This window comes from Polypterus senegalus, chromosome 3 (genome assembly GCF_016835505.1).
Source record: "Polypterus senegalus isolate Bchr_013 chromosome 3, ASM1683550v1, whole genome shotgun sequence".
In the NCBI taxonomy this organism is placed as follows: domain Eukaryota; kingdom Metazoa; phylum Chordata; class Cladistia; order Polypteriformes; family Polypteridae; genus Polypterus; species Polypterus senegalus.
The window spans coordinates 140,950,810-140,975,689 of NC_053156.1; the positions used below are offsets into that span (position 1 = coordinate 140,950,810).

The 24,880-nt window shown below is 39.2% G+C and overlaps 1 protein-coding gene across 1 annotated transcript in view; it reads left to right on the forward strand.

Annotated features, from left to right (window-relative positions):
• rragd (ras-related GTP binding D) overlaps nucleotides 1–3,976 on the forward strand; it is a 104,726-nt gene extending 100,750 nt beyond the window's left edge. Inside the window, exon 7 of the mRNA XM_039747992.1 lies at nucleotides 3,563–3,976. Within this exon, the coding sequence (XP_039603926.1) occupies nucleotides 3,563–3,702 (140 nt within the window). The 3' untranslated portion in view covers nucleotides 3,703–3,976. The remainder of the gene's footprint in view (nucleotides 1–3,562) is intronic.
• The last annotated feature ends 20,904 nt before the right edge of the window (nucleotides 3,977–24,880 follow it).

Here is a 24,880-nt window from a genome sequence, read left to right on the forward strand (position 1 = left end):
TTCTAACTTTAGCTTGACTCCCCCTTGTATTAATTCAATTATCTATTTTCTGAACTCTGTTTCTCTACAAGGTCCTGGTGAATCACTATATTATCCTAGTAACATCAGGTGCAAGACAGAAACTGACCATGGACAGGGCACTATTCCATCTCAATAATAACACTGTATGTACAGTACATCGCCAAACCCTAACTATAAGGTTAATTTAGAGATGCTAATTAACTTAACCCATGTGTCTTTGGGATTTGAGAGGAAACCAGGGACCAGAAAAAAAAAACAAACAAGAAAATGTGGAAAATCTACACAGAGGGTGAGCAAGTGGCAATCGGTGTATGACTTTCTTGTTCAATTTCCATTTACTTCTTCTGAAGAGATTGTTACCAACAGTCTGGACAGGTTCATCCAAACTCTGCATTTCAAGCCAAAGTCTCTAGCTCCTCTTGAAGAATTTACAGTGGGTGTGTGACAACCTGAAACATATAGCCACTATATCACTAAAGCTTATTTTAGATCAACTTGTGCTTCTAATACCATTGGAAGTTGACCAGCACACTTCCCATGGGAGACACCTGGGGCACTGTCACCTGATACTTAGGGCACTTAAGCTGGATGCTTTTGGCCCACATGTGTAGCAGCTGTTTGTATTGCTGGGCTCATCAACCTGTCATTGACAGTGAGCCCAACAATTATGTGAAGGAATCTTCCGTAAAGTACTTGTGCCAGTGATCTCAACTTTTCAATCCCTTCCCAAAGCCGGTGAGCATTGGTGATAATGGGGACAAAGGCTGGACACTTGTTTCCCTAGTATTTTCTTAGCATCGCTGAACTAATCCAATGATCAGTTTTATAATAGCCCATTTGCTTACACATAAATGACTGTAAAATGCTTAACCTGCACTTTGGTCAGCTGATTACCCAGTTAAGTACAGTGACTAAACCATTAATTTCTGGGACAGGATCATCACATCAGATTTTAAAATTCTTATTCTCACACCTAATGCATCAGACTTGGGTGCAAAACACTCCAGCATGTGCTGGAGATAACAGCCATATGATGCCAAGACAGCAGCATCATCTGTGTCATGTTTAAATGGATTTGATTTATGTCAAGAATGAAAACGTGACCCTCTCTCTGCAAACCTGCTTACTTTAGCTCACATCTCTCAGGATCATTGTGAACTTAACCACAGCTTTTCTCCAAGTGCTCAAAATGTATATATAGTCTGTGCAAATGCCCACATCCTCTCCAATATTTTTTCAGTCACAGCCAAACTTCACAGCCAAAACAGAATCAGCACTGCTGTATTGGGATGTGACTTTCCGTTCAATATCCTGATTCGGGTGTTACAAAGCAATATGTGTAATTGCTCAAAATTTATCACACTTCTGTTCACCTTTTTAAAAATGGCAACTTCACAGTTATTCTGACTGCTGTATGAGACCTTCAATACAGTATTGAATAGGCATCTTAATGAAGAATGGCCACAAATATCCAGTGCTTTAAACATTTGCAGTCAGTGTTTTAACCACAGGTTCAGAAATTTGGTCAATCCCACCATATCCTCCTGAGAACAATGCTCCCTTGAGAACACGATTACTTGGTTTAGAAGGTCCTCACTATGTTCCTCTCATCTCCTTGAATTACCCGCACATAATGTCACACCTGCCTCACTTTGGCTGAGAAGAGCCAACATGATTTATTTTTGTTTTGTAAGCCATTCTAATTGATGTCATTCAACTGGTCTTCACACGAATATTAAATACATAGTTCTTTATTTTGACAGCTTCTACCTTATTTTTTGTTTGCTTCTCTCAGTCATATCTGTAGACAATCCTGTTACATATCTTGAAGACTTCCTGCAGAATTAACTCCAGTTGTAAGCCTTCAGATCACCTCCAAGACATGTACCAAACACAATTTAGCCACATTTCCTTTCATTCGCCTTTACTGTCTTTATTGGCCTTCATTAAGCTCCTTTTATCCTATCCCATTAACAGCTGTGTTTGGGGTTCTTCCAGAGGGGTTTATAGTGGAGAAAGACAAACAAACTGTAATTGCATTCACTACACTTTTGGCACGTAGACTTATTCTGATAAACTGGAAGAACCCAAACTCTCCTCTTCTAAGTCAGTGGGAAACCAATGTGTTATATTATTTGAAATTGGAAAAAAACAAATACTCAGTTAGAGGATCTGTACAGACTTTTTTCAAAACATGGCAGGATCTAATCAGTAATATTTTAAAATAAGCTCATAAAGCACAGAGAATTTATTAATTTAGGTATGTTTACAAGCCTTAAATTTCACACCGTTTGGCTTGCTCTCTCTCTCAGGGGTGGGGATCGATCTGCCCTTAACTCAATTTTTCTTTTTGTAAAAACTTGATTTATTTGTATGGATTGCAATAAAATTAATAAAGGAAAAAAAAAGCTCCTTTTACACTCCATGTCCATATTCACAGCACACACCATTCTAGATGGGATACCTGAACTCATACAAAAATGTCACTCTCACAAGATATTTGGTTCTTCCACATTTAGTCAGCCAGCACACCATCAAACAATGATGCATTTACACCTTCTTCCTTATCAGTAACACCTTCTTCCTTATCAGTAAAGTGATGTTGCACATCACATGTTTCCAATTCCAAAGTCAATACAGCATCTGCCTAATGACCCATGTATCATTTCTATATAGTTTTGATTTTGTTCCAGGCTTGAGGTACAGATGAGGCGAGTGTCTTGGATCGAAGAGCTTTGCAAGATGAGCAAGGCTATTTGTTATGTTTCATGAAATGAAAGACAGTGTTGCTCTGTTCACCACAAGACTTGTTAAAATAGGCAATGACAAAACTGGGTTAAGTATTTTAACATGGGAACAATCATTCAATGGAAGTGGGACCATAATGTTGGAAGAAGGTTAGGAACACATGCTTGTGCTCTGCATCTCTTGGCAGCCCAGTCAGAGCTAGGAAATGGAATTTCTCCAAGATTTGTTGAGTTTGGAGGTAAAATCTTTATATGGGTAAGCCTGCTTTTTAGATACATGTAATTAAATTATAAAGTCAGCCTTGGATTAAGAGTATGATGGATTTTCATCACATTTCAATGTTAAAACAAACGGACATAAAATATGTGACCACTTGAGTTTTATATTATTAATGCGCAATAAAATGAAGCAATAACAACAGAGACATTAAATCAGCTGGTTGCTTATTGCCAGTATTATATGACTGTTGTGCTTGGTTTCTCAAATACATTCAAATACCCTATAAGAATATATCTTACAAAATGAAAAACAGCAGTTATTTTATAAATCACATGGAGGTAGGATTTTGGTTGTTTTAATAGATTCCATATTTTTTGAGTGCGACTTCTTGTTGTCCATAGATTATGTGTACATTATGTATTTATGAACCAGTTTTTACTAGCTATTTAACTGTCACTTTTTCATTTGCAACCTGTATGAATCAAAAGTGACAAATTCTTAAAATCATTTAGCACTCTAAGCTCTAAAATATCACCCAATGACAATTTTCATTTATGTTTTTGTCTTTCTATAGGATTGATAGATTACAACTTTCACTGTTTCCGTAAGGCAATTCAGGAAGTATTTGAAGTCAGGATGAAAGTTCTGCGATCTCGGAAACTACTTAGTCAGAGAAGACGGAGCAGACAAGCAACTCAAAATGGAATACCCTGACAGCAGTTGAACTACAGCTTCTGAGTGGCAAACTCTTTCCCTCTGTGTGACTGTTGCACTGACATATGGCTTCTTTCCTTCATCTTTAATACCAAATACATGGTGGGTCAAAGTAATAAAAACTTTAGTGTTTCTAGTTTGAGTTCTCCTTCACACCTCTTCCTCGTATGTTTGTTGCTAAAAGTAGTTAAGATCTAGACAATGACTCAGGAATAAGAAAACTATATATAAATATATATATATATATATACATATATATATACATGTATATATATATATATATATATATATATATATATATATATATACACACACACACACACACGTATAACAAGGTAGAGAAACATAGGTAAGTGCCTTTGAAAACAGTTGTATCACTTTGTCAGAGTCTCTGTATATAGTGAGAAATGGCATAAAGGAAAAGAATACTTACTAAAGAATACTTACTACTAATAATTCTGCTGTTCTAGTCCTGCATGTCACAACATCCTGCCTTTGCCAGCAGTTAAACACTAAAATCCAACTGTATTTTAGAATCTTGTTTGATGTTGGATTTTTTTGTTTAGATTGTAGAAGAAGCACTGTATAGTATTCAACATAAGTTGCAACAAGTATGATGATAATAGTAAACAATACAACCTACTGTCACTATTACAGCAATGCTGGCACAAGCTGCTGTACTTAATACTGAATAATGTGTAATAGGTTAAAATACAGGGTGGTCCAGATCTAATTATGCAGATCCAGATCGTCTGGATGACTTTGATTTATGTGGGGATGATTTCAGTTCGGCGCAAACACAATTCTTCATGTCGTGAGTTTGCACACTTCTTGATGGTCCAGGATTTTTCGGGTGATTTTTCTATGTAATAAACTTAATAAGTTATAGCATAATGAAAATTGCATAATTAGATCTGAACCACCCTATAGGAATAGCATATTACAGCAAGTGCAGAAGTCTTCCCGATATTACAACCTTATAGGTAAACTTCTGTGCAGTTTTAATAATCTTGCAAGTATCCAAATCTGATGGTAGCATATCTTTTTTTTTCATAAATGCAATATGTTTAATTTTTACATTACAGATGACAATTCATTTTGTAGTCATAAGTGACAATGTACTGTTAAAATTACAAAAGTAGTATGTAATGCTGAGAAAATATCCCCAAATAATCGTGACAAAAAAAATCAACAAATGTAATTTTTAAATACAGGCATACTTTGCTGTACATGCAATATTTTGTTTAAAAAAAGACCATTCAATCTGTAAAGCTTATTTGGTAGTTAATAGCTCATTTCCCCAGCATTTCCTCCATATACAGTCAAGATGGCTTCATCATCTTGACTTGGTAGTTTGACTCCTTTGATGTGATTAAGTTCTTCAGGTTTAGCCCCGACAATTTCCACCAAGGTCATTAAGCATGTGATTCACAGTTTAATCAAAAGAATTCTGCTGGATGAACTTTTTCAATGCCTTTGAGAAATTTCAACTCCTCCATTAGGTCTGAATTTGGCCTTCTCTGCCCAAGAGGTTTATTTGCTTTAACCTGATGGAATAGGACATACTCTCTAGTCCTATGCACATGTTTGCTCTTCTCTATAAAGCTGGTACGTCACTTTTCCAGATTGGTAAGTCCTGGGATGCACATGGTTATTCTTCTCTGTACAGCCAGAGCTGCACATTGTCTTTATAAATAATAACTCTATAAAGCTGACACATTGAATGCATCTCCTCTTTGTACAGTAAGCTGAATTGCAGAGCTTTGTCAGGTTTTGTCTTTCAAATTCCTTGTTAGTCAAGTAATATACTTGAAAGAAAAACACTCTAAATTATTTTCATAAGAAAACAGTCTTTAATTCAATGTATAGTAGCTTAATTTCTAGTCACCAAATGTTTCTAAAATGATGGTATTTTTTTAAATCTGAGCTATTGTGGATTTAACTGAATCTTGTGACAAGAGAACAACATGTCATTAATTTCCTTTACAAAATAAAAGTAGTTGTACCAGTAGTTTCACTTGTTCAGACTACTATGACCTAAAAGCGTTAGCTTATTCAGTTCAAGTGTGTGAATTTAGAAAATGTATGGTTGGAATGAAACATGCCACTGTTTGACTTGTAAAAATGAGGCTTCATATCTTGTGGGAATGGTGTCCATATGTTTGTTTCCGACAATCTGATGGCCTGTATCATCTCATCTAAATGTATGGTTATCCTGCAAAGTTGAACTTTTTATTGAAACTGCACAAAGTATCATTTTCATACATTAACCAGCCACTTTTATAGCATTCTTTTTGTTATAACAGAGTTTAGAGTACTGAATAGACCTCTGGATACATATTTCTAAATAAATAATATAGGGGGCAAATTCTTTATATCACTCTGTTTCAGTAAGCTATTGGCACCATCATCGGAGAGGTTAAAGCATTTTCACATATAAATACTTCTGTGTGCATGTAGATACATTTTAAAAGGTAATCTTTAAAAACATGTTTTTGCCAAAAAGAGGTGAGGCAAAATTGCTAATTAAATAATAATAATGTCATTCTGAATATTGTTGTTAATTATGATGTTATGAATTATTTTATGTTTTGTTTTTGAAAGAAGCACAAATGTTGAATTGTATGATGTCACATGGTGGCTTTTATTTATTTATATTGTTTCACACATTTACTAATAAGAACATTGCTTTTATATTTCACATCTTATTTATTTTATAATTTGCACCACAATTAAAATCATGTTTCTTTTCATTAAATATTTCAATGCCTGTATTGTTTTTATGTAGTTTCAACCACTGGGTCTCCTGCTATAATTATTAGAAGGACAATGGCTGGTATTTTATTAACATTTGCTTACTTTTAGCCTGGAAATGGCAGCAACATTTAAAACAGATTTCTCTTGCTTATTTATGTGTGTATTGTCACTCTAAAACGCAGACAATATGGGTAAACTAAGTACTGTACGTATAAAATAAGCTACTAAAATCAGTGCATGACATTTGTTGGAGGTTTGCATTGTGCACAAATTAACTACACACCCACCTTATTTAAATGGGCCATTATTTTCCATTTGTCCCTATTTTTGTGCCAGTCCATAAATTTTGTTGTGCCAAGATTTCTTCACTTTTCATCAGAATTTATTTTATGACCTAGTTTGAATGATTTGCTAATAATCACAAAAATAGAAATAACACTGGAATATTGACACACTCTTTATAAATCAAGTGAAGTATCTTGTAACATATCATGGTGAGTTACTTCCATTAAATTTCTGCAGCTCATTTAAGGGATCCTTTGGCCTCTTTGTAACCTTATTGATGAGCCTTCTGATTTTTGTGCTGCCCTGGTGATGTATTTTATCCACATTTAAAATGATGATGTTCAGTTCATTCATCATGGTATTCCATGATACATGTAGTAACTTTTCTGATCTTTGATAAACAACTCCTGCTACCTTTCAACAACAAGATCAATTTATTTAGATAGATAGATAGATACTTTATTAATCCCAAGGGGAAATTCACATAATCCAACAGCAGTATACTGATACAAAAAACAATATTAAATTAAATAGTAATAAAAATGCATGTAAAAGCAGACAATAACTTTGAATAATGTTCGCATTTACTCCCCCGGGTGGAATTGAAGAGTCGCATAGTGTGGGGGAGGAACGATCTCCTCAGTCTGTCAGTGGAGCAAGACAGTGACAAAAGTCTGTCACTGAAGCTACTCCTCTGCCTGGAGATGATCCTGTTAAGTGGATGCAGTGGATTCTTCATGATTGACAGGAGTTTGCTTAATGCCTGTTGCTCTGCTACAGATGTTAAACTGTCCAACTTTACTCCTACAATAGAGCCTGCCTTCTTAACAAGTTTGTCCAGGCGTGTGGTCTGATTAGTCACTTCAACCAGTGTTAAGTGAAGTAAACTTATTTAGTATGTCACTGGTTAAATCTGAACACATTTAGTGCTCAACATAAAAAGGGTGTGCACATTTACATAACTAAGTCAATGAGAATATTTTTACATTTGGTTATTTTCCTAAAAAGATCAATTTCTTCTTCAGTTAAATATTAATAGTTATAAAATCATATTTCAAGTTTAAAAGATCTAATATGATTTGTCTTGATTTCATCCTTTAAATAAATAAAAGCTGAAATTTTAATAAGGTTGTGAGGACCTACTGTATGATATAGATGATAAATTGCATCAGTACCCCTCTAAGACGAGCACATTAGGTTACTTGGTGGGTCACAATCAGTCCTGATGAGCGAATGTGCCTCTGAAGAACTTTGTGTTGCCAGGATAGATTGTAGATCCTATAACCCTGAAATTAATTAAGCAAATTAAAGAAAGAGTTTGGAGATTAAATGTTTGTACCCTCAAGGGCTTTCTCAAAAATTATGCTCAGTGGATGATCAGAGACTACAGTGTGGCCAGAGCTGGATTAATAGTCTAATAGATTAATAGTGATCCTTCAGAAATATATTTGAGCTTCATGTATCTGACCAAATTAAAAAAATATATTCAAAAGTGGATTTAAAACACGGTGGAATTTGGTTTTTAGATTCTATTAAATACAAGAAGGGAAATGGTACATTATTTTATAGACTGAATTTAATATTGGATTTACTCTGTGTTTAATTTTGAAGGTCCTCAATGTGCTACTACTGTATCTACTCTACTGTTACAATACATAATGTGTTAAAAATGTATTTCTCTATATTTGAAAATTTTGCCTTTTACATGTTTGTACTATTTGAATTGTGAGGAGTGATTATGGATTGAAGTGTTAATTTCTATTAATTTGTGGAATTCTATATAAATTACATTTCTTATATTTTCTCTTAATTGCAATGCTTCTATTATGAGTTCCGTCATTTTGTGATTCCATTGCCATAACACAATGTCTGGTTGTGGGGGGCATGGTTTCTGAAGTTGTGCGCCATGATGCTTTATATACCAGTGTTGCAGCTTCCGCAGCATCTGTGATTACGCATAAATACAACACAAAATTTTTGTGTGAATTTCATATTTTTATTGGATTAATATTCAGCAACTTTTTTAACTTCAAAAATTGACACATTTGTTAGGTTTAAGCCTTTTTTATGCTCAGACTCAAGTTTCCATAAGCCCTATTGTAAGGTGCAAGAACAGACGAGATGTTTTTTTAAATTATTAAAATTAGTTTTGGGGCAAATTAATATACAGTATACCATGATTGTGAAGAAATAACTGACTTGAAAAATGCCAAATTTATCCTTTAACTTCCATCTGCTTAAACTGAAAAGGTTGCTCATCTCTGAAACTTCTCTAGTGCCGCTATGTCTTTTTTGCAATATGTTGACCAAAATTGTACACAGTACCCCAAGTGAAACCTCACCAATGTATTGTACAGCTTATAAACTCTACTGTACTTGATTTGCACCCAACTGTGTGATATGTAACTTAACATTTTGTTGGCCTTCTTAATAGCTTCTGTGTTCAACTGAGATGTGGAAAGATATGCCTACTACAACTCCTAATTCCTTCTCATAAGGTATAGTTTTAAATTTTTGAAGTTTCAGACCCCCTCTTAGTGTTCAGATCTAATGTTTTTGCTCTTTTTGTAATACTTTACATTTATTTATGTTAAATTCCATTTCTAACATACAGTATCTGTCCAAGTCTGAATTCTGTCCAGGTCCATCTGTAATGATTTACCCTTACCTATAACATTTAGCACTGGTCTGACAGGGAGGGAATGAATTCAGTGCACTTCTGGCCATTACCCTATCTATATACCCATGGACCTCACCCACATGTGTATCAAAAAAATAAACACAATGTACGTAAGTCTGGTCTCTTACTCTCACTTCTTGCCTCTTATTGATGGCTGGAGTGACCCACTGGGACTCCTCATCACTGTCTGCTGCCTCAGACTTGTCACAGTCATTGCTAAGCTCCCAATTTTTCTGAAAACTGTCGAATACCTGTAACTATGGGGTTGATCTTCCTGAACAGTGTACACCACTTACCTTGCACTTATGTCTGACTGTTATGTTACCCACCTCTCTTTAACTCTTATAACTGGACTGTTCCCCTGCAACACACTGTTTCTCTAAAGGACATTCAGACGAGTTCTTCCTGCAGTACAGTGCTGGCTAACTACCTCCTCCATAAGTTCAGCAAACTGTAGTCAGGGTGCTATGTTATATGGCATTTCTCATAGATGAAGTCCTCCTAGAAGAAAACTTCCAAAAAGTACAACATTATACAAGACTGAAATTATATTGGCCTCATTTTTAAGTATGCAAATTTTTTTTTAAATTAAGAATTTAAGTATTTAAGCAACTACAAGTCCACTGACCCCCTCTAAGTGAATGTATTAGGTGTTAATAATAAAACAAACCTGTCTTAGCTTTTGACCTGCTGCTACATGTGCTACTGTTTGCTTCCCTATGTGACTGTACCTCTTAATGTCATGTGGCCACCTTGCTTTCTGTCCTTTATTCTAGAAGAAACCCAGCTTCCTACATTGTATATGATTAAATGTCCTACTTAAGTCAGAATGTGCACTGTGCCCTCATGCCCTTCTTATTGCAAACGATCACAGCATGAGTGATGTCATTGATTTATCTAGGATTCTTTTGTTCCTTCTATGGATTGGGTGTTTTTGTTCCCTTGATGAAATTCAAGGATGCTAATGAATTACTTTTTTTTCCTGCTGTGTACCTTATTGTCTTCCTGCACCACTGCCTCTTATGCATTCTGCACAGTAAAAGCTTCTTTTGCCATTCCTGCTCTCCCTCACAAGCTGAATGTTGCTCCTGTGCAGTTAAGAAAAACAGAAAAGATTTTGAGGCCACCAGGGGATGTAATTGAGCCCCAACCCTTTGACACAAATACCAACATGGTATTGGGTTCAATTAAAATAATTTTATTTCAAGAAATACCTTTTACAGGCTCTTCATTCACAATGCTTTTTTTTATTAATTCTTACTCTTTCTCCTCCATTCCTCCTGGGTGAGCTTTTCAACCTCGACTTGTTAGTATTTCTGGTACAATAACATTGCCACCAAAAAGTCCTTCTGGGTCAGGTGGAATCTCTACAGGACAAAGGCATGTCCTTTAGGTAGACCCCTCTGATGGCACCCAAGTACCCAAACAGGGCCACCCATCGGGACTACGTCTCCCATGTTGCCCTGTAAGTGTTCAATTGTGAGTTCCACTAGAGGGATGCCTCCACCCAGTGTATTGAGGGAGTACATGGCCCTGGAAGGCAGATATCCTCTACAATAAAGTTTCTCATTCAATAGTTTGGAATTGTGATTTTACTTCCAGTCTGTGGTGGATGCAGAATAGCAGAAATTGTAACATGTCAGATTGCTAGTTTGTTTAAAAAGGATTCTTACTAGGACTAGATGTTAAAATCCCTAATTTTTCAGCACAACAGTTGAAAGGAGAGGTCATCTTGAGTGGAGTTAAATTTGCCACAGATTGTGTGGTGAAACCAATGCGACACATCTTCAGTTGTATGCCCCGACTTCATTGGGTGTTTTGGCCGCTTATCACAAGACACCCTCCGCCGGGGTTGGCCCACCCCTGGTTGATCAGATCCGGGTGTGTGTAGCATGGTGACACCACTTGATCAATTGGCAGCCCATGTTAAGTCTCTATGTTTCAGCCATAGCCAGTGACTGCTCTGTTCCGCTACAGTGGCAAGCTCTTTGATTGCCTTCCGTTGAGCCTGCCCTCTGATCCCTACTTCCTTCAATAGCCTTGTGGTGGAACTGGCTACAAACCCTCTGCATCCCACCTCCACTGGCCACACTTTGACGTTCCAGCCCCACCCCTCTGCTTCAGCTGCTAAACTGGCATATCGCAGCCTCTTCCGTTCGAATGCCTCATCAATAGCATCCTCCCATGGGACTGTCATCTCAACGATGAAGACACGCTGACAGGACTTGGACCAGAGCACAAGATCTGGACGCAGGTTAGCTGTCACAATTTCGGGTGGGAAGGTGACCCTCTGTTTGAGGTCCACTTGCAACTCCCAGTCCCGGGCTGGGTTCAATGGACCATTATCTGGGAGTAAAGGCTTGGTCCGCTGTTTCTCCTCTTCCCGCATGAAGGTTGTTCTCCGTGGGATGACACTATGTGCTTCTAGAGGCATGGCGTTAATGGTTACTCTCTTGTTCTCAATTTTGGCAGCCAAGCATCTCAGCACTTGGTTGTGGCGCCAGGTGTATCTTCCTTGAGTTAAGCTGGTCTTGCAACCCACCAGTATGTGTTTGAGGGTTGCTGGGATAGTGCACAGGGGACATGCTGGATCCTTTCCATGCCAAAGATGTAGGTTGGTTGGGGAGGGCAAGACGTCGTATGTGGCTCTGATGATGAAACTTAAGTCTATTAGCCTCCATGCTCCACATCTCGCTCCAAGTAATTTTCCTCCTCTCCACACCATCCCACTTCATCCAGCGGCCTTGTTGGGCTTGGGAGACCGCCTTGGCACACCTGGCTGCTTCCTCCTGGTGGCGGACCTCCTCCACCACCATTTGCCGCCGCTCCATTGGAGTAGCCTTTTGCCATGTGGGTGTTACTGCTTCGAATCCAAAGCCCCCTCTACCATGTTGGACATGCCCCACTACATCCCGGTGTCTGACGGCAGCCTTTGCCTCCACAACTACTGCTGATGGCTTCCATTTCCTCCCTGTTGCTAGGGTTGGAGCAGCACCTCTGACAACTGAGTCCAGGGATTCTGTGAGAGTCATTTCCAGCCTTGATTTCGCGCATTTGTACTCCTCCACCAGGCTTGAGATTGGCAGAGAGAGGGCTCCGTTACCATACAGGCCAATGCTGGTGAGGCACCTTGGCAGTCCAAGCCACTTCCTTATTTGTGCGTTCACTAGTCTCTCCAACTGGTTGGCCTGGGATAATGTGACCTCATAGATAGAAATTGGCCACATGAGCCGGGGCAGTAGCCCAAACTGAAAACACCACAACTTTAGCTTCCCTGGAAGGGCAGTGTTATTGATCTTATTTAGGCCGTTGATTGTATCCTGCCTGAGTTGTTCCACCTGCTTCGAGTCTTTGAGCTCTGCACTATACCAATGGCCAAGGCTTTTGATAGGCTTCTCCAGAACTGTTGGTATTGGTTCGTTGTTAACCTGGAACCTCTCATTGGTAAGCTGGCCTTTGACTATGGAGATACTGCGGGATTTGCTGGGTTTAAATTCCATTCGTGCCCACTTGATGTTTTCCTGAAGTTTATTCAACAGACATTTGGTGCATGCGTTTGTTGTTGTTATTGTTGTCATATCATCCATGTATGCGCTGATTGGGGGGAAACGCAGACCAGTCTTCAACCGTTACCCTCCAACTACCCATCGGGAGGCTTGAATAATGAGCTCCATCGCCATAGTAAATGCCAGTGGAGAGATGGTACAGCCCGCCATTATGCCTATCTCGAGGTGCTGCCAGGCCGTTGTTCTATTCTGTGTTGTCACACAGAATTGCAGGTCCTGGAAGTAGGCTTTGACCAGCCTTGTGATTCCCTCTGGGACTTGGAAGAACTTGAACGCCGTCCACAAGATCTCATGCGGCACTGACCCAAAAGCATTGGCAAGATCTAGGAAAACCACGTGCAGATCTTTTCCCTCTTGGCAGTCTTTATCTGGTGCCAGATGACATTTTGGTGTTCCAGGCATCCTGAAAATCCTCTTATGCCCACCTTCTGCACTGAGGTGTCCACAAAATTGTTCTTCTGCAAAAACGCTGAGAGTCTCTGGGCCACAACACTGAAGAATATCTTTCCTTCCACATTCAGGAGGCTGATCTGGCGGAACTGATCGATGGTTGAAGAATTCTTCTCTTTGGGAATTAGGATACCTCCTGTCCGCCGCCATGCCTTCAGTATGACTCCTTTCTCCCATGCCACCTTCATTAGCTTCCAGAGGTACTTCAAAACGCCTGCCGCATTCTTATAGAGCCTATATGGGATGCCATTGGGCCCAGGGGCTGAGGCTGCTCTTGTCTGCTTTACTGTCCTCTCAACTTCGCTCCATGTAGGGGGCCTTATTTCCAACTGGTGCTCGGGTGGTTGAATTGGCGGCATGTCATCTGGAATACTAGCTGGCGCATGCCTCTTGTTATCGGAGTTGGTCTTCCTCAGGTGCTCCTCTAGGTCCCAGTTTTCTCCTTTATGAAGAGATCTTTGACAAACTTATGGGGGTCTCTGTAGAAGCAAGTCCTCGTTCGTTCTTTCTTCTTATGTTTCTTTCTTAGGCATTCTGCTCTTTGCAGTGTTGCAATTCGATGCCTAATTTTGTCCTGTAGTGCCTCAAGTCCTTTCCTTTCCAATTCTGTGGCCTTTTTCCATTGTTTTCTCAGGTTCCTTCTTTCTTTCACCAGTCGTTCGATCTCTTGTTGTCTCCTGGACTTTAGGTTGATGAATGGATCCTTCTGCGTCCTAAGATTTGTGCTTTTCACCCCAAATCTGTCTGCTCCATAGCTGTAAATGATCTCCCCGATCTTGTCCAGCTTTCTTTCCACGCACCCCTTCAGCCCCTCTAGAAGATGGACAAGGTCTGTGTCTGTGGTTTCCCACTCCTTTTTTTGGCAGGATTTAGGCCATAAGATTTGAGGCTTCCGTCCCTTCATCTTCCATTCTACTGCTATCTGTGGCTGGATGGGTTCTGGACTCATGAGCGTTGGCGGCTCTGTGCTTGGTTGAGCTTCGTCTGGGGTTCTTTAAGACAGTCACACTGTTCCAACTTTATCGCTGTTTCATATTTAGTACTAGCTGTGTTACTTGGCTTTGCCCAGGAAATTTCATAAGACAATGGGCCTCAGTTATACTGCCTTCAGTTAATCAGATGTATCAGAAGAACTATGTAACTTTAGAAGTTTTATGTACAATATACAATATTTTTTTATTTCTTTGTGACAAAGGCTAATATTATTGTCAGGTAGTGTATTGTAGTGATTAAGGCTTTGGACTGAGGACTTCAGACCCAGAGGTTGTGGGTATAAATTGTACTACTGACACTGTGGGACCATCAGCATTTTACCTGCCTGTGGTCCAATTGGAAAAATGAAAGAAATTTAACCAATTGTATTTCAAATGTTGTAATTCTCCTTGGATAACGGTGTTAGGCAAGTAATAATAATATTAGGTCACTGCGTCTGAAAACTCTTAAATATGCTGTACACAATTGTCCATGAGTAAAACATCCCTGCATTTGATCAATTCTTGCTTTTCCTCGTAACTTTCCTTTTGTTGATAGTCATTGCAAAACACATTTTTACAGGAAAGTGTATTCTTTTGAACTGAAATGGGTAATCAATAGGAAGAATGTAAAATTTAAGTATATATTAGTAATAATTAGATGTTTATGATTGTCACTTGTTTCTATCATTCACACAAGTATTTTTTTGTGTTTTCCGTCAGTTGTATGTTCAAGCTTGTATTTTTTTTGTAATAACCATAGGCAGACAATACTGAACGAAATGACCTAACACTGTTTAAAGAACTAACAGAGAACTAACTGTTTAAAGAACTAACACACATTTTACTTTAGCTTATTACAATCAGCAATGATGTTTACATAAAATGGTGATACGCCTGATGGAACTGGAGAATGCCAGGATGCTAGATGTTGTGCTGGAACAAGAATTTAAAATTTAAACCTGATTTCAATGCTTTACTTTGAGGAGAGCAGAGTTTCAGATGCACCGTACCAGGGCTTGTGATTACCTCTCCATTGCCAGACCAAGTACAATACAATACAATACAGTTTATTTTTGTATAGCCCAAAATCACACAGGAAGTGCCGCAATGGGCTTTAACAGGCCCTGCCTTTTGACAGCCCCCCAGCCTTGACTCTCTGAGAAGACAAGGAAAAACTACCAATAAAAACCTTGTAGGGAAAAATGGAAGAAACCTCGGAAAGACAGTTCAAGAGAAACCCTTTCCAGGTAGGTTGGGCGTGCAGTGGGTGTCAAAAGTAGGGGGTCAATACAATACAATATACAGAACAGAACAATTCCTTAAGACAGCATAATAATAAAAATTTTAGAAGTACGGTTTAACAGTAGATGATATGACATAATTAGGTTTGGATATTTTTAGAGTCCTGGAGACCTCATCCATCAAGCTGCCTCCCCATTTGGCCATGCCACGGCTGAAACGTTGCTCCGATGAAAGGACCCCTCTTTCCCATGATTCCTGTGATCCTCCATCAGGGATGACTTTACCATAGGCAGGCAAACAACTTGGCAGGTGGGCCGTGGCATCAATGGCCGAAACCGAAAAAAGAAACAGAATAGGTGAGGGTTAGTATTCAAATATAATTATCATGTTACTTATGTTATAGTGCTAATGACTAACAACAGAGATGCAGTATGTACAGTTAATCAGCAGCTCTAGTCAGGATATGCTAAACTGAAGTAGTGAGTCTTCAGCCGGGATTTAAAGGCTGAGACTGAAGGGGCATCTCTTATGGAAGCAGGAAGACCATTCCACAGTTTAGTAAAAGTAAACTTTTAGTGCTGAGGCACTGCAGGAATTATTCCTTAGCAACTCTATCTGCCATTAAAACTAAGGAATGGATATTAACTAGCAGTTCTAAATACAGCAATGACAGATTTATGCAGTTTAAAACACATTTATTTAACTCCCAGGCTATACAGCCTTCAGATGGTGAAACTGAACATTTTCTCTCAGGGCTTGACTTTCCAAACTGTCAGTAGAAGAGGCAGCAAAACTGGATGCTTCTTTGCGAATGGAGGAATTGCAGCTGGTGCTGACTTCATTTAAATCTAATAAAGGTCCTGGTCCAGATGGATTGCCAATTGAGTTATTTAAAGCTTTTTGGTCTCTGTGATCTGTCCTTCTATTTGACATGTTAAATTCTGCCATATCCTACGGTTTATCAACCCATGATCTCACTATTGCTGATGCAACCAAATGCAGTAATTACAGACCCAATGCTCTAATAAATAGTGATGTGAAGACAGTAACGAAAATGCTGGCTGTCAGGTTACAAAACATCATTGATAAATTGGACCATCCTGACCAAACTGGGTTTATGCACAGAAGATATGCTGCAGACAATATGAGAAGACTATTAAATATTTTTAGTGGGAGGGAGTGAAATTTATATGGACATGGGCAGAACATGCAAACATCACACACGTACTCTGTGTAGGATTTGAACCGAGACTCAAAAAGCTGTAAGTTGCAGCACTGACCATTATGTTGCTTTGTAGCATGTACAACTTCTTTAAAACCTCACATTTCACACCAATTATACAGTAAAGTGATGAGGGTTGTTGATCTGCTGATGGTGCTATGAGGGTGAGTCAAAAATTATCACCACTCTGGTTATTTTAAAACTTCTGTTGGCAGCACTGTCTTATCAGCTCTTTCTGCACAAGGTCCCCGTCTCCCCAGTCACTGCTGTGCAGGTGTGAACATGTTACACCAAATCACTTGTAACTGTGGTGTGAGAAATAATGGTTGCCCTTGTGATTTGCCCGAAAGAAGAGCAACGTGCAGTGATTCGTTTTTTTGTGGTCTGATGATGTGCCTGGTGTCCACGTCCATGATTGATGACAACATTGAGTGTGAATGTGAAATGATTTAGTTGAATAGATGAGTGACAGTAGCTGATGTGGCAAATCATATGCAAATCAGCTATGGCTCTGCCTATGCAATAATTCCAACAGACTTGGGTTTCGAAAGAAGCCTTAAAAGGATGAAGATTCACATCTGATGAGGTGAAGACAGCAGTGCATTTGTGGCTCGCAGATCAGCCTAAAACATTTTTTAATGAAGGAATAAGAAGGCTTGTTGACAGATGGACAAAGTGTATTGAAAAGCAGAGAGATTATGTCGAAAAATTATGTATTTGTCTTTTCTGAAAGTTGATTAAAAAAATTCTACAGCTAGAGTGCAGATAATTTTTGACTCATTCTTGTATATTTCAGGTAGGGTATTACCATAAATCTACTGTCGGTCCTAACTGTCACAATTCGCAAAACACAGATCAAACTGAGTGACAGATAAATTCCCACTTTGTTTTTGCAATCTTACCACCAAAACATTCATAATAGCCCAAATGATTTAGTAACTAATCTGAATTGAGGTTGCAAATAAAATGAATTCCAAAACCACCCAAGCATGGCTCAGCATAAGGGTTACTTCACCCTTTCCACCCACCTTCTTGTAAAGCACCTCTCATAGAAGCTCTGAGTCTGTGTGGGACATTGTACAATATAAATACCATTGCCTGCAAGCTCTCACTGCAAACATCATCTAATCCAAAGCTAATTCTTGCCTTTAATCCAATTGTGCATTTTGCCTTCTTTGTCTTTCACGCTACAGTCCGAGTACAGCAGATAAGCAAGGCTGATGCTGTGTGCCAATTTTATACGCCATTCATCACACTATTTTGTTTTTGAGTTTGAAATCATACTTTATAATGATGCAGCTCTAGAAACAGGCTAAGAATTAAAACAGTTTAAGGATTCCATAACAAATCAAATGCACCTTTCAATTGTTTTAATTGGTGGTTACCTGTACTTAAGCAGAATCAAGCTGGAAATTGGCAATATAATCCTTGTGTTTTCTTCACATGTTCACACAATAAGCCACAGTTTTAACCTGTTGGGTGCTTTGGATTGTGGGAGGAAGGCTTAAGTACTTGGAGAAAACCCATAACTTGCAATTTTCACAATACAGTAATTGGGCTAGGAAATGAACATGGGCTCTAGAGTTCATACTCATTTTGTTCTAAATTATGCAAAAGTATTTCTTGTGCACATGCTATTAAAATTTCTTCTCTGATCTTCTTTGTTCATTAGAAATTTCAAACTTATTTTAAGATGTTACTGGTAGCAATGGTTAACTACTGTTTCCTCTTAGCTCCAGACTCCATGGCACAGATGACTCTTGAATCAGAACATATATTGTGGGGTGTGGGAGGGCAAATCCTACAATGTTTGGGGACAGCTTGTTAAAACGTTTGTAGTGAATAGTACTGAAATCTGATACATTTAAGTCAGAAAATTACTCTTAACAAATGAATCATATGTTTACAGAAGGCAATCCAATGCATATATAATAGCACATTAACATTCAACGGGAATCTTTGAAAATATACAAAATACAATCGGACGTTTTTTTAGAAGAATTAAGTGGAGGGGACTGTTAAGCTTTGCCGGGATGAATGACTTGTTCTCATCTGCATTGTTCTTATGTTCTAATGTACTTCCAGTCAGAACTACCAGTTCAAATTTGAGAATGAATGACGTTACGATTTTATGACAACCTTGAGCTGCAAAGTGGTATTTATGGCATTTTGTAGTTTCTTTGGAAATAATAATGATGCTTTTTAGTTTTCTGATACTAGATAGATACGTTATTAATCCCAAGGGGAAATCCACATACTCCAGCAGCAACATACTGATAAAGAACAATATTAAATTAAAGAGTGATAACAATGAAGGTATAACAGACAGACAATAACTTTGTATAATGTTAACATTTACGTCCCCCGGGTGGAATTGAAGAGTCGCATAGTGTGGGGGAGGAACAATCTCCTCAGTCTGTCAGTGGAGCAGGACAGTGACAGTAGTCTGTTGCTGAAGCTGCTCCTCTATCTGGAGATGATCCTGTTCAATGGATGCAGTGGATTCTCCATTATTGACAGGAGCCTGCTCAGTGCCCGTCACTCTGCCACGGATGTCAAACTGTCCAGCTCCATGCCTACAATAGAGCCTGCCTTCCTCACCAGTTTGTCCAGGCGTGAGGCGTCCTTCTTCTTTATGCTGCCTCCCCAGCACACTACCGCTTAGAAGAGGACGCTCGCCACAACCGTCTGATAGAACATCTGCAGCACCTTATTGCAGATGTTGAAGTACACCAGCCTTCTAAGGAAGTAAAGTCGGCTCTGTCCTCTTGCACAGAGCATCAGTATTGGCAGTCCAGTCCAATTTATCATCCAGCTGCACCCTCTGCACACAGTCACCTCTGATGATCACACAGCCATTAGGGGCCTGGGCCTCCTAAAATCCACCACCAGCTCCTTGGTTTTGCTGGTGTTCAGTTGTAGGTGGTTTGAGTCGCACCATTTAACAAAATCCTTGTTTAGTTTCCTATACTCCTCCTCCTGCCCACTCCTGATGCAGCCCACGATAGCAGTGTTGTCAGCAAACTTTTGCACGTGGCAGGACTCTGAGTTGTATTGGAAGTCCGATGCATATAGGCTGAACAGGACGGGAGAAAGTACAGTGCCCTGAGGTGCTCCGAGGTTGCTGACCACTAATGCTAAGGCTTCACCACAAAATAATAAAATTCCAAGAAGGAGAAAGAAAACATAATAAAGTGGGATATTGTAGTAAGTTGCACTTAATTGTTGTCACTTCACAACATCAAAAATAATACTGTAATGAGTATTATTACTTCCAAGATGGAAGAAGCAAGGTGCACACTGAATGAGCATTATGCCTGATAATGGGCACATTTATTTAACCATGACTGATACACGGCTGTACTTTCAGAAGAATCTAATTTCTGCTGTTTAACAGGCACGGGAAACGCCTCAGAAAGTAACAAGTTACTGAAAATGACCACGGCTATAGATCATGTTCTCTCTTCCAGTGTTCCCAATCATTTTCCAGAGTTGCATACTGTGTGACTCCGTGATCCTCCTTTATTTTCTGCAAGGCTCTCTTTATCTAATGGCCTGGGAGTCTCCACCTGCCGTTTTGAGCCCTCATGGCTTGTAAATTGTAACATGAATGTTCATGAATGCAGAGCTCAGTGTAACTCTGTGACATTTTGGTGTCAATCACTGACCCTGCCCTTCTTATCTTTAGGGTAACATGCTGGCTATTGAAGTACAGCTTGCATCTGATTCATGTACAGTATATATGCTCATCCACACTTGGGCAATGATTTTTATGTGTGTGCAGATTTGGTTGGTTGTAATATTCTCAAATCATCCAACCCTTTCAACAGGGCAAATAGCACAGAGCTTCTCCATGTAGATACAAGATTTGTTACAAATATAATTCCACCTCTATCAAATCAATAGCCTTTTACAAGTGCATTGTTGTCCAGTGTTTCCAAAACATTGTGCCGTTCTTGGAATTTGCATGCCAATCTCTGCCTGAACATTATGTTTTAGCACCTCTCAGGGCAGGAGTTCTAAATCATGCAACTAGTTTCCTAATTAGAAGGCAGTCCTGGCTGATAATGAAATTTGCTGTTTAACTATATGGCTTGTTAGTGCTTTCAGTCATCCAAGAAAAATTTTAATTGCACTGTAGAGTTTCCTTGTCTGAGGACATTATCCATGTCTTTTGTAGACCAAAACAATCTAAAGTTAATGGCACTTCCAATTCCCCTCTTATTTATTTCTAAATATTTTTAACAGAGATACTTCATGATGCAAATGCACAGGTTTAAAAGGAAGTGTGTTAGCTGGAGAGCTGCTGGTGTATTGATTATCTGTATTTCATTATTAACTAACTAGACATTAAGCCCGTTAAAATAACGGGCGCTAGAACAGTAGTGCATAAACATTTGTATGAACAGTCTATATTAAATGGCAAGGGACCTTGTATGTGGCTGTAATATGCGTCACTGTATTGTGGGCCTTTAATTTTCTCTCTCAGTAATACTGGTTTGTATTTCCGTAAAATGCCTGTAATTTTGTCTGACAGTAATACAGTGGAACCTCGGTTCACGACCATAATTCGTTCCAAAACTCTGATTGTAACCTGATTTGGTCGTGAACCGAAGTAAGTTCCTCCATAGGATTGTATGTAAATACAATTAATCCGTTCCAGACCGTATGAACTGTATGTAAATATATATTTTTTTAAGTTTTTAAGCACAAATATAGTTAACTATACCATAGAAAGCACAGCGTAATAGTAAACTAAATGTAAAAACATTGAATAACACTAAGAAAACCTTGAACAACAGAGAAAACTAACACTGCAAGAATTTGCGCTATAGCCTTACGACTCGCTCGCTAAAACTCTTTTTTTAATGAGTTTTAAGCACAGTGGAAAAATGAACATTTGAAAAATCTGTAATTTAATAAACAACCAAGAAAAGTAACATTGCAACAATGCATGCGCGCCTGTGTGTGTCTGTCTCTCGCGTGTGTGTCTCTTAAGCGCGCGCCTCTGTGTGTGTCTGTCTGTCTGTCTTACTCACGCGCGCCTGTGGGTGTGTGTGACTCGTGCGCGCCTGTGTATGTGTCTGTCTCTTGAACCTGCACAGGGAATGCACAGGAAGAGACTGAACACGTGCTGTGTGGCCCCGCGCATGCGCACTTCACCAGAAGACACACACGGACACCTGAACGCACACAAGGGTTTTATTAATGAGGATAGATGTCTGGTTGAGAAAACTGGCAACAAATAAAACTTAAGTGTAGCTGCTAAAAACTAAAATGGGCAATTAAGGGACCTGAATTGTAACAGGCTAGATAACTAAAATTAACCCCAAAATAACATATTGCTTTAGTAGTAAATAAATGGGTTCTAATTAAGAAATTGGTTGAAGGGAAAACCTGCAGCCACTGCTGACCTCCAGGACTGTAATTGAGGATCTCTGATCTACAATTAACTAAAATGTGTCTTTGATAAATGAACGAACTAACAAAGCATATATTTAAATACCAAGATTCATTTAAGGACTGAATTCTAATTAGAAAGCTGGCTGGAATGAAAATCTGTAGCCACTGCAGTCTTCCAGAATCATGATTTGATAGCATTTGATAAGGTGCCACATGAGAGGTTGGGCATCAAATTAAAAGAAGTGGGAGTTCAGGGTGATGTTTTTAGATGGGTGCAGAATTGGCTCAGACAAAGGAAGCAGAGGATGATGGTACGAGGAACCTCATCAGAACTGGCCGATGTTAAGAGTGGTGTTCCACAGGGGTCAGTGCTAGGGCCGTTGCTATTTTTAATATATATAAATGATTTAGATAGGAATATAAGTAACAAGCTGGTTAAGTTTGCAGATGATACCAAGATGGATTAGCAGATAATTTGGAATCCGTTATATCATTACAGAAGGACTTGGATAGCATACGGGCTTGGGCAGATTTGTGGCAGATGAAATTTAATGTCAGTAAATGTAAAGTATTACACATAGGAGGTAAAAATATTAGGTTTGAATACACAATGGGCGGTCGGAAAATCGAGAGTACACCTTATGAGAAGGATTTAGGAGTCATAGTGGACTCTAAGCTATCAACTTCCCAACAGTGTTCAGAAGCCATTAAGAAGGCTAACAGAATGTTAGGTTATATAGCACGATCTGTGGAGTACAAGTCCAAGGAGGTTATGCTCAACCTTTATAATGTACTGGTGAGGCCTCATCTTGAGTACTGTGTGCAGTTTTGGTCTCCAGGCTACAAAAAGGACATAGCAGCACTAGAAAAGGTCCAGAGAAGAGCGACTAGGCTGATTCCAGGGCTACAGGGGTTGAATTATGAGGAAAGGTTAAAAGAGCTAAGCCTTTACAGTGTGACAGATAGGGGGTGCTATCGCTCCCTTGAACCCTTGCCCAAGACTCCAGATACCAGGAAAAAGTCCAATACTTGACTTTATTAATCTTCCACAGGGCACAAAGCACCCTCTCCTCCACTATACTCATACAAATAATAATCACAATAATACAATAAACTCTCCACCACTCCCAGACACGTTGCCACCCTTCCACCCAGCTCAGCTCACCGTTTGGGAGCTCCCACAGTCCTTTTATTCTCCCTGACTTGGAAGTGTTCCCAATCCCCAGTCCATGTGATTCTTTATCACTTCCGGGTCAGGTACAAGTCCTTTTCTTCACCCCGGAAATACGTCACTTCTGTTGTTGCTCTTCCTATGATGCACTTCCGGGTTATAGGGCACATATGACTCCTTGCCCCTCCCTGCAGCTCCCTCTGGCGGCCCCTGTGGTATCCAGCCGGGCTGTAAGATAAAAACTCCATTGTCCATGATTCCCTGCTGGTCTTCAGGGCACCTCCATACTGCAGGGAGGGCTCCATCTGGCGGCCTGGGGGTATTGGCCGGGATGACAAGCCGGCCATATACTACACCAGTTTAAGCAAAAGAAGATTAAGAGGTGACATAGATAGATAGATAGATAGATACTTTATTAATCCCAAGGGGAAATTCACATGATTGAAGTGTTTAAAATTATGAAGGGAATTAGTAAAGTGGATTGAGACTGTTATTTTAAAATGAGTTCATCAAGAACACCTGGACACAGTTGTAAACTTGTTAAGGGTAAATTTCTCACAAACATTAGGAAGTTTTTCTTTACACAAAGAACGATAGACACTTGGAGTAAGCTACCAAGTAGTGTGGTAGACAGTAAGACGTTAGGGACTTTCAAAACTCGACTTGATGTTTTCTTGGAAGAAATAAGTGGATATAAGTGGATAGGACTGGTGAGCTTTGTTGGGCTGAATGGCCTGTTCTCGTATAGAGTGCTCTAATGTTCTAATGATTGAAGACCCCTTTCCTTGAGAGTTACCACAGCTCAGAAGCTTTCCTAAATCCTGGTGAAGTTAGGAGTAGTTTCCTAAATAACGAAAACTGATAAAATGCTATTACGACATTCAGATTTTTGATCCAGTGTTCTAGGAAGGTAAACCCCTGCGAATTTCGGGGGTGTACTGTACATCACTCTACACAATGTGGATAAGGCACAGCATTTTTCGCAGAAAAATTACAAGGCACACAAAATACCTCTGGTGTATGGTGCAATCAACAGATAGCTCATGTACCCTTATTTGTGCACCAAGTGATGGGTATTGGGATTATGTTAACAGGAAAGGCTGGAAATCTTTTGTTCTGCAAGCTGCCATTAACAACAGATTAATGATCAGGGACATCTGTGTTGGGTCACCCAGTAGTAGTCATGACACTGCTGTATTCACCACATCACGTCATGTCATGTCTGGTCATGTGCCCAAAATGTGAAAAAAAGTATTTCCATTGCAGTTTTTGCAAATTACTACTTTGTCGAATCGCATGAAACACCACCAGCGAGTGCATAAACGTTTTTGCGAATTTTGAGAGTTTTTTGTAACTCATGTATTTCCATTTTTTTAGTTTCTCCAGTTCAAAATGCGCATTAAGGAGGTTAATGGAAACACAGCTATT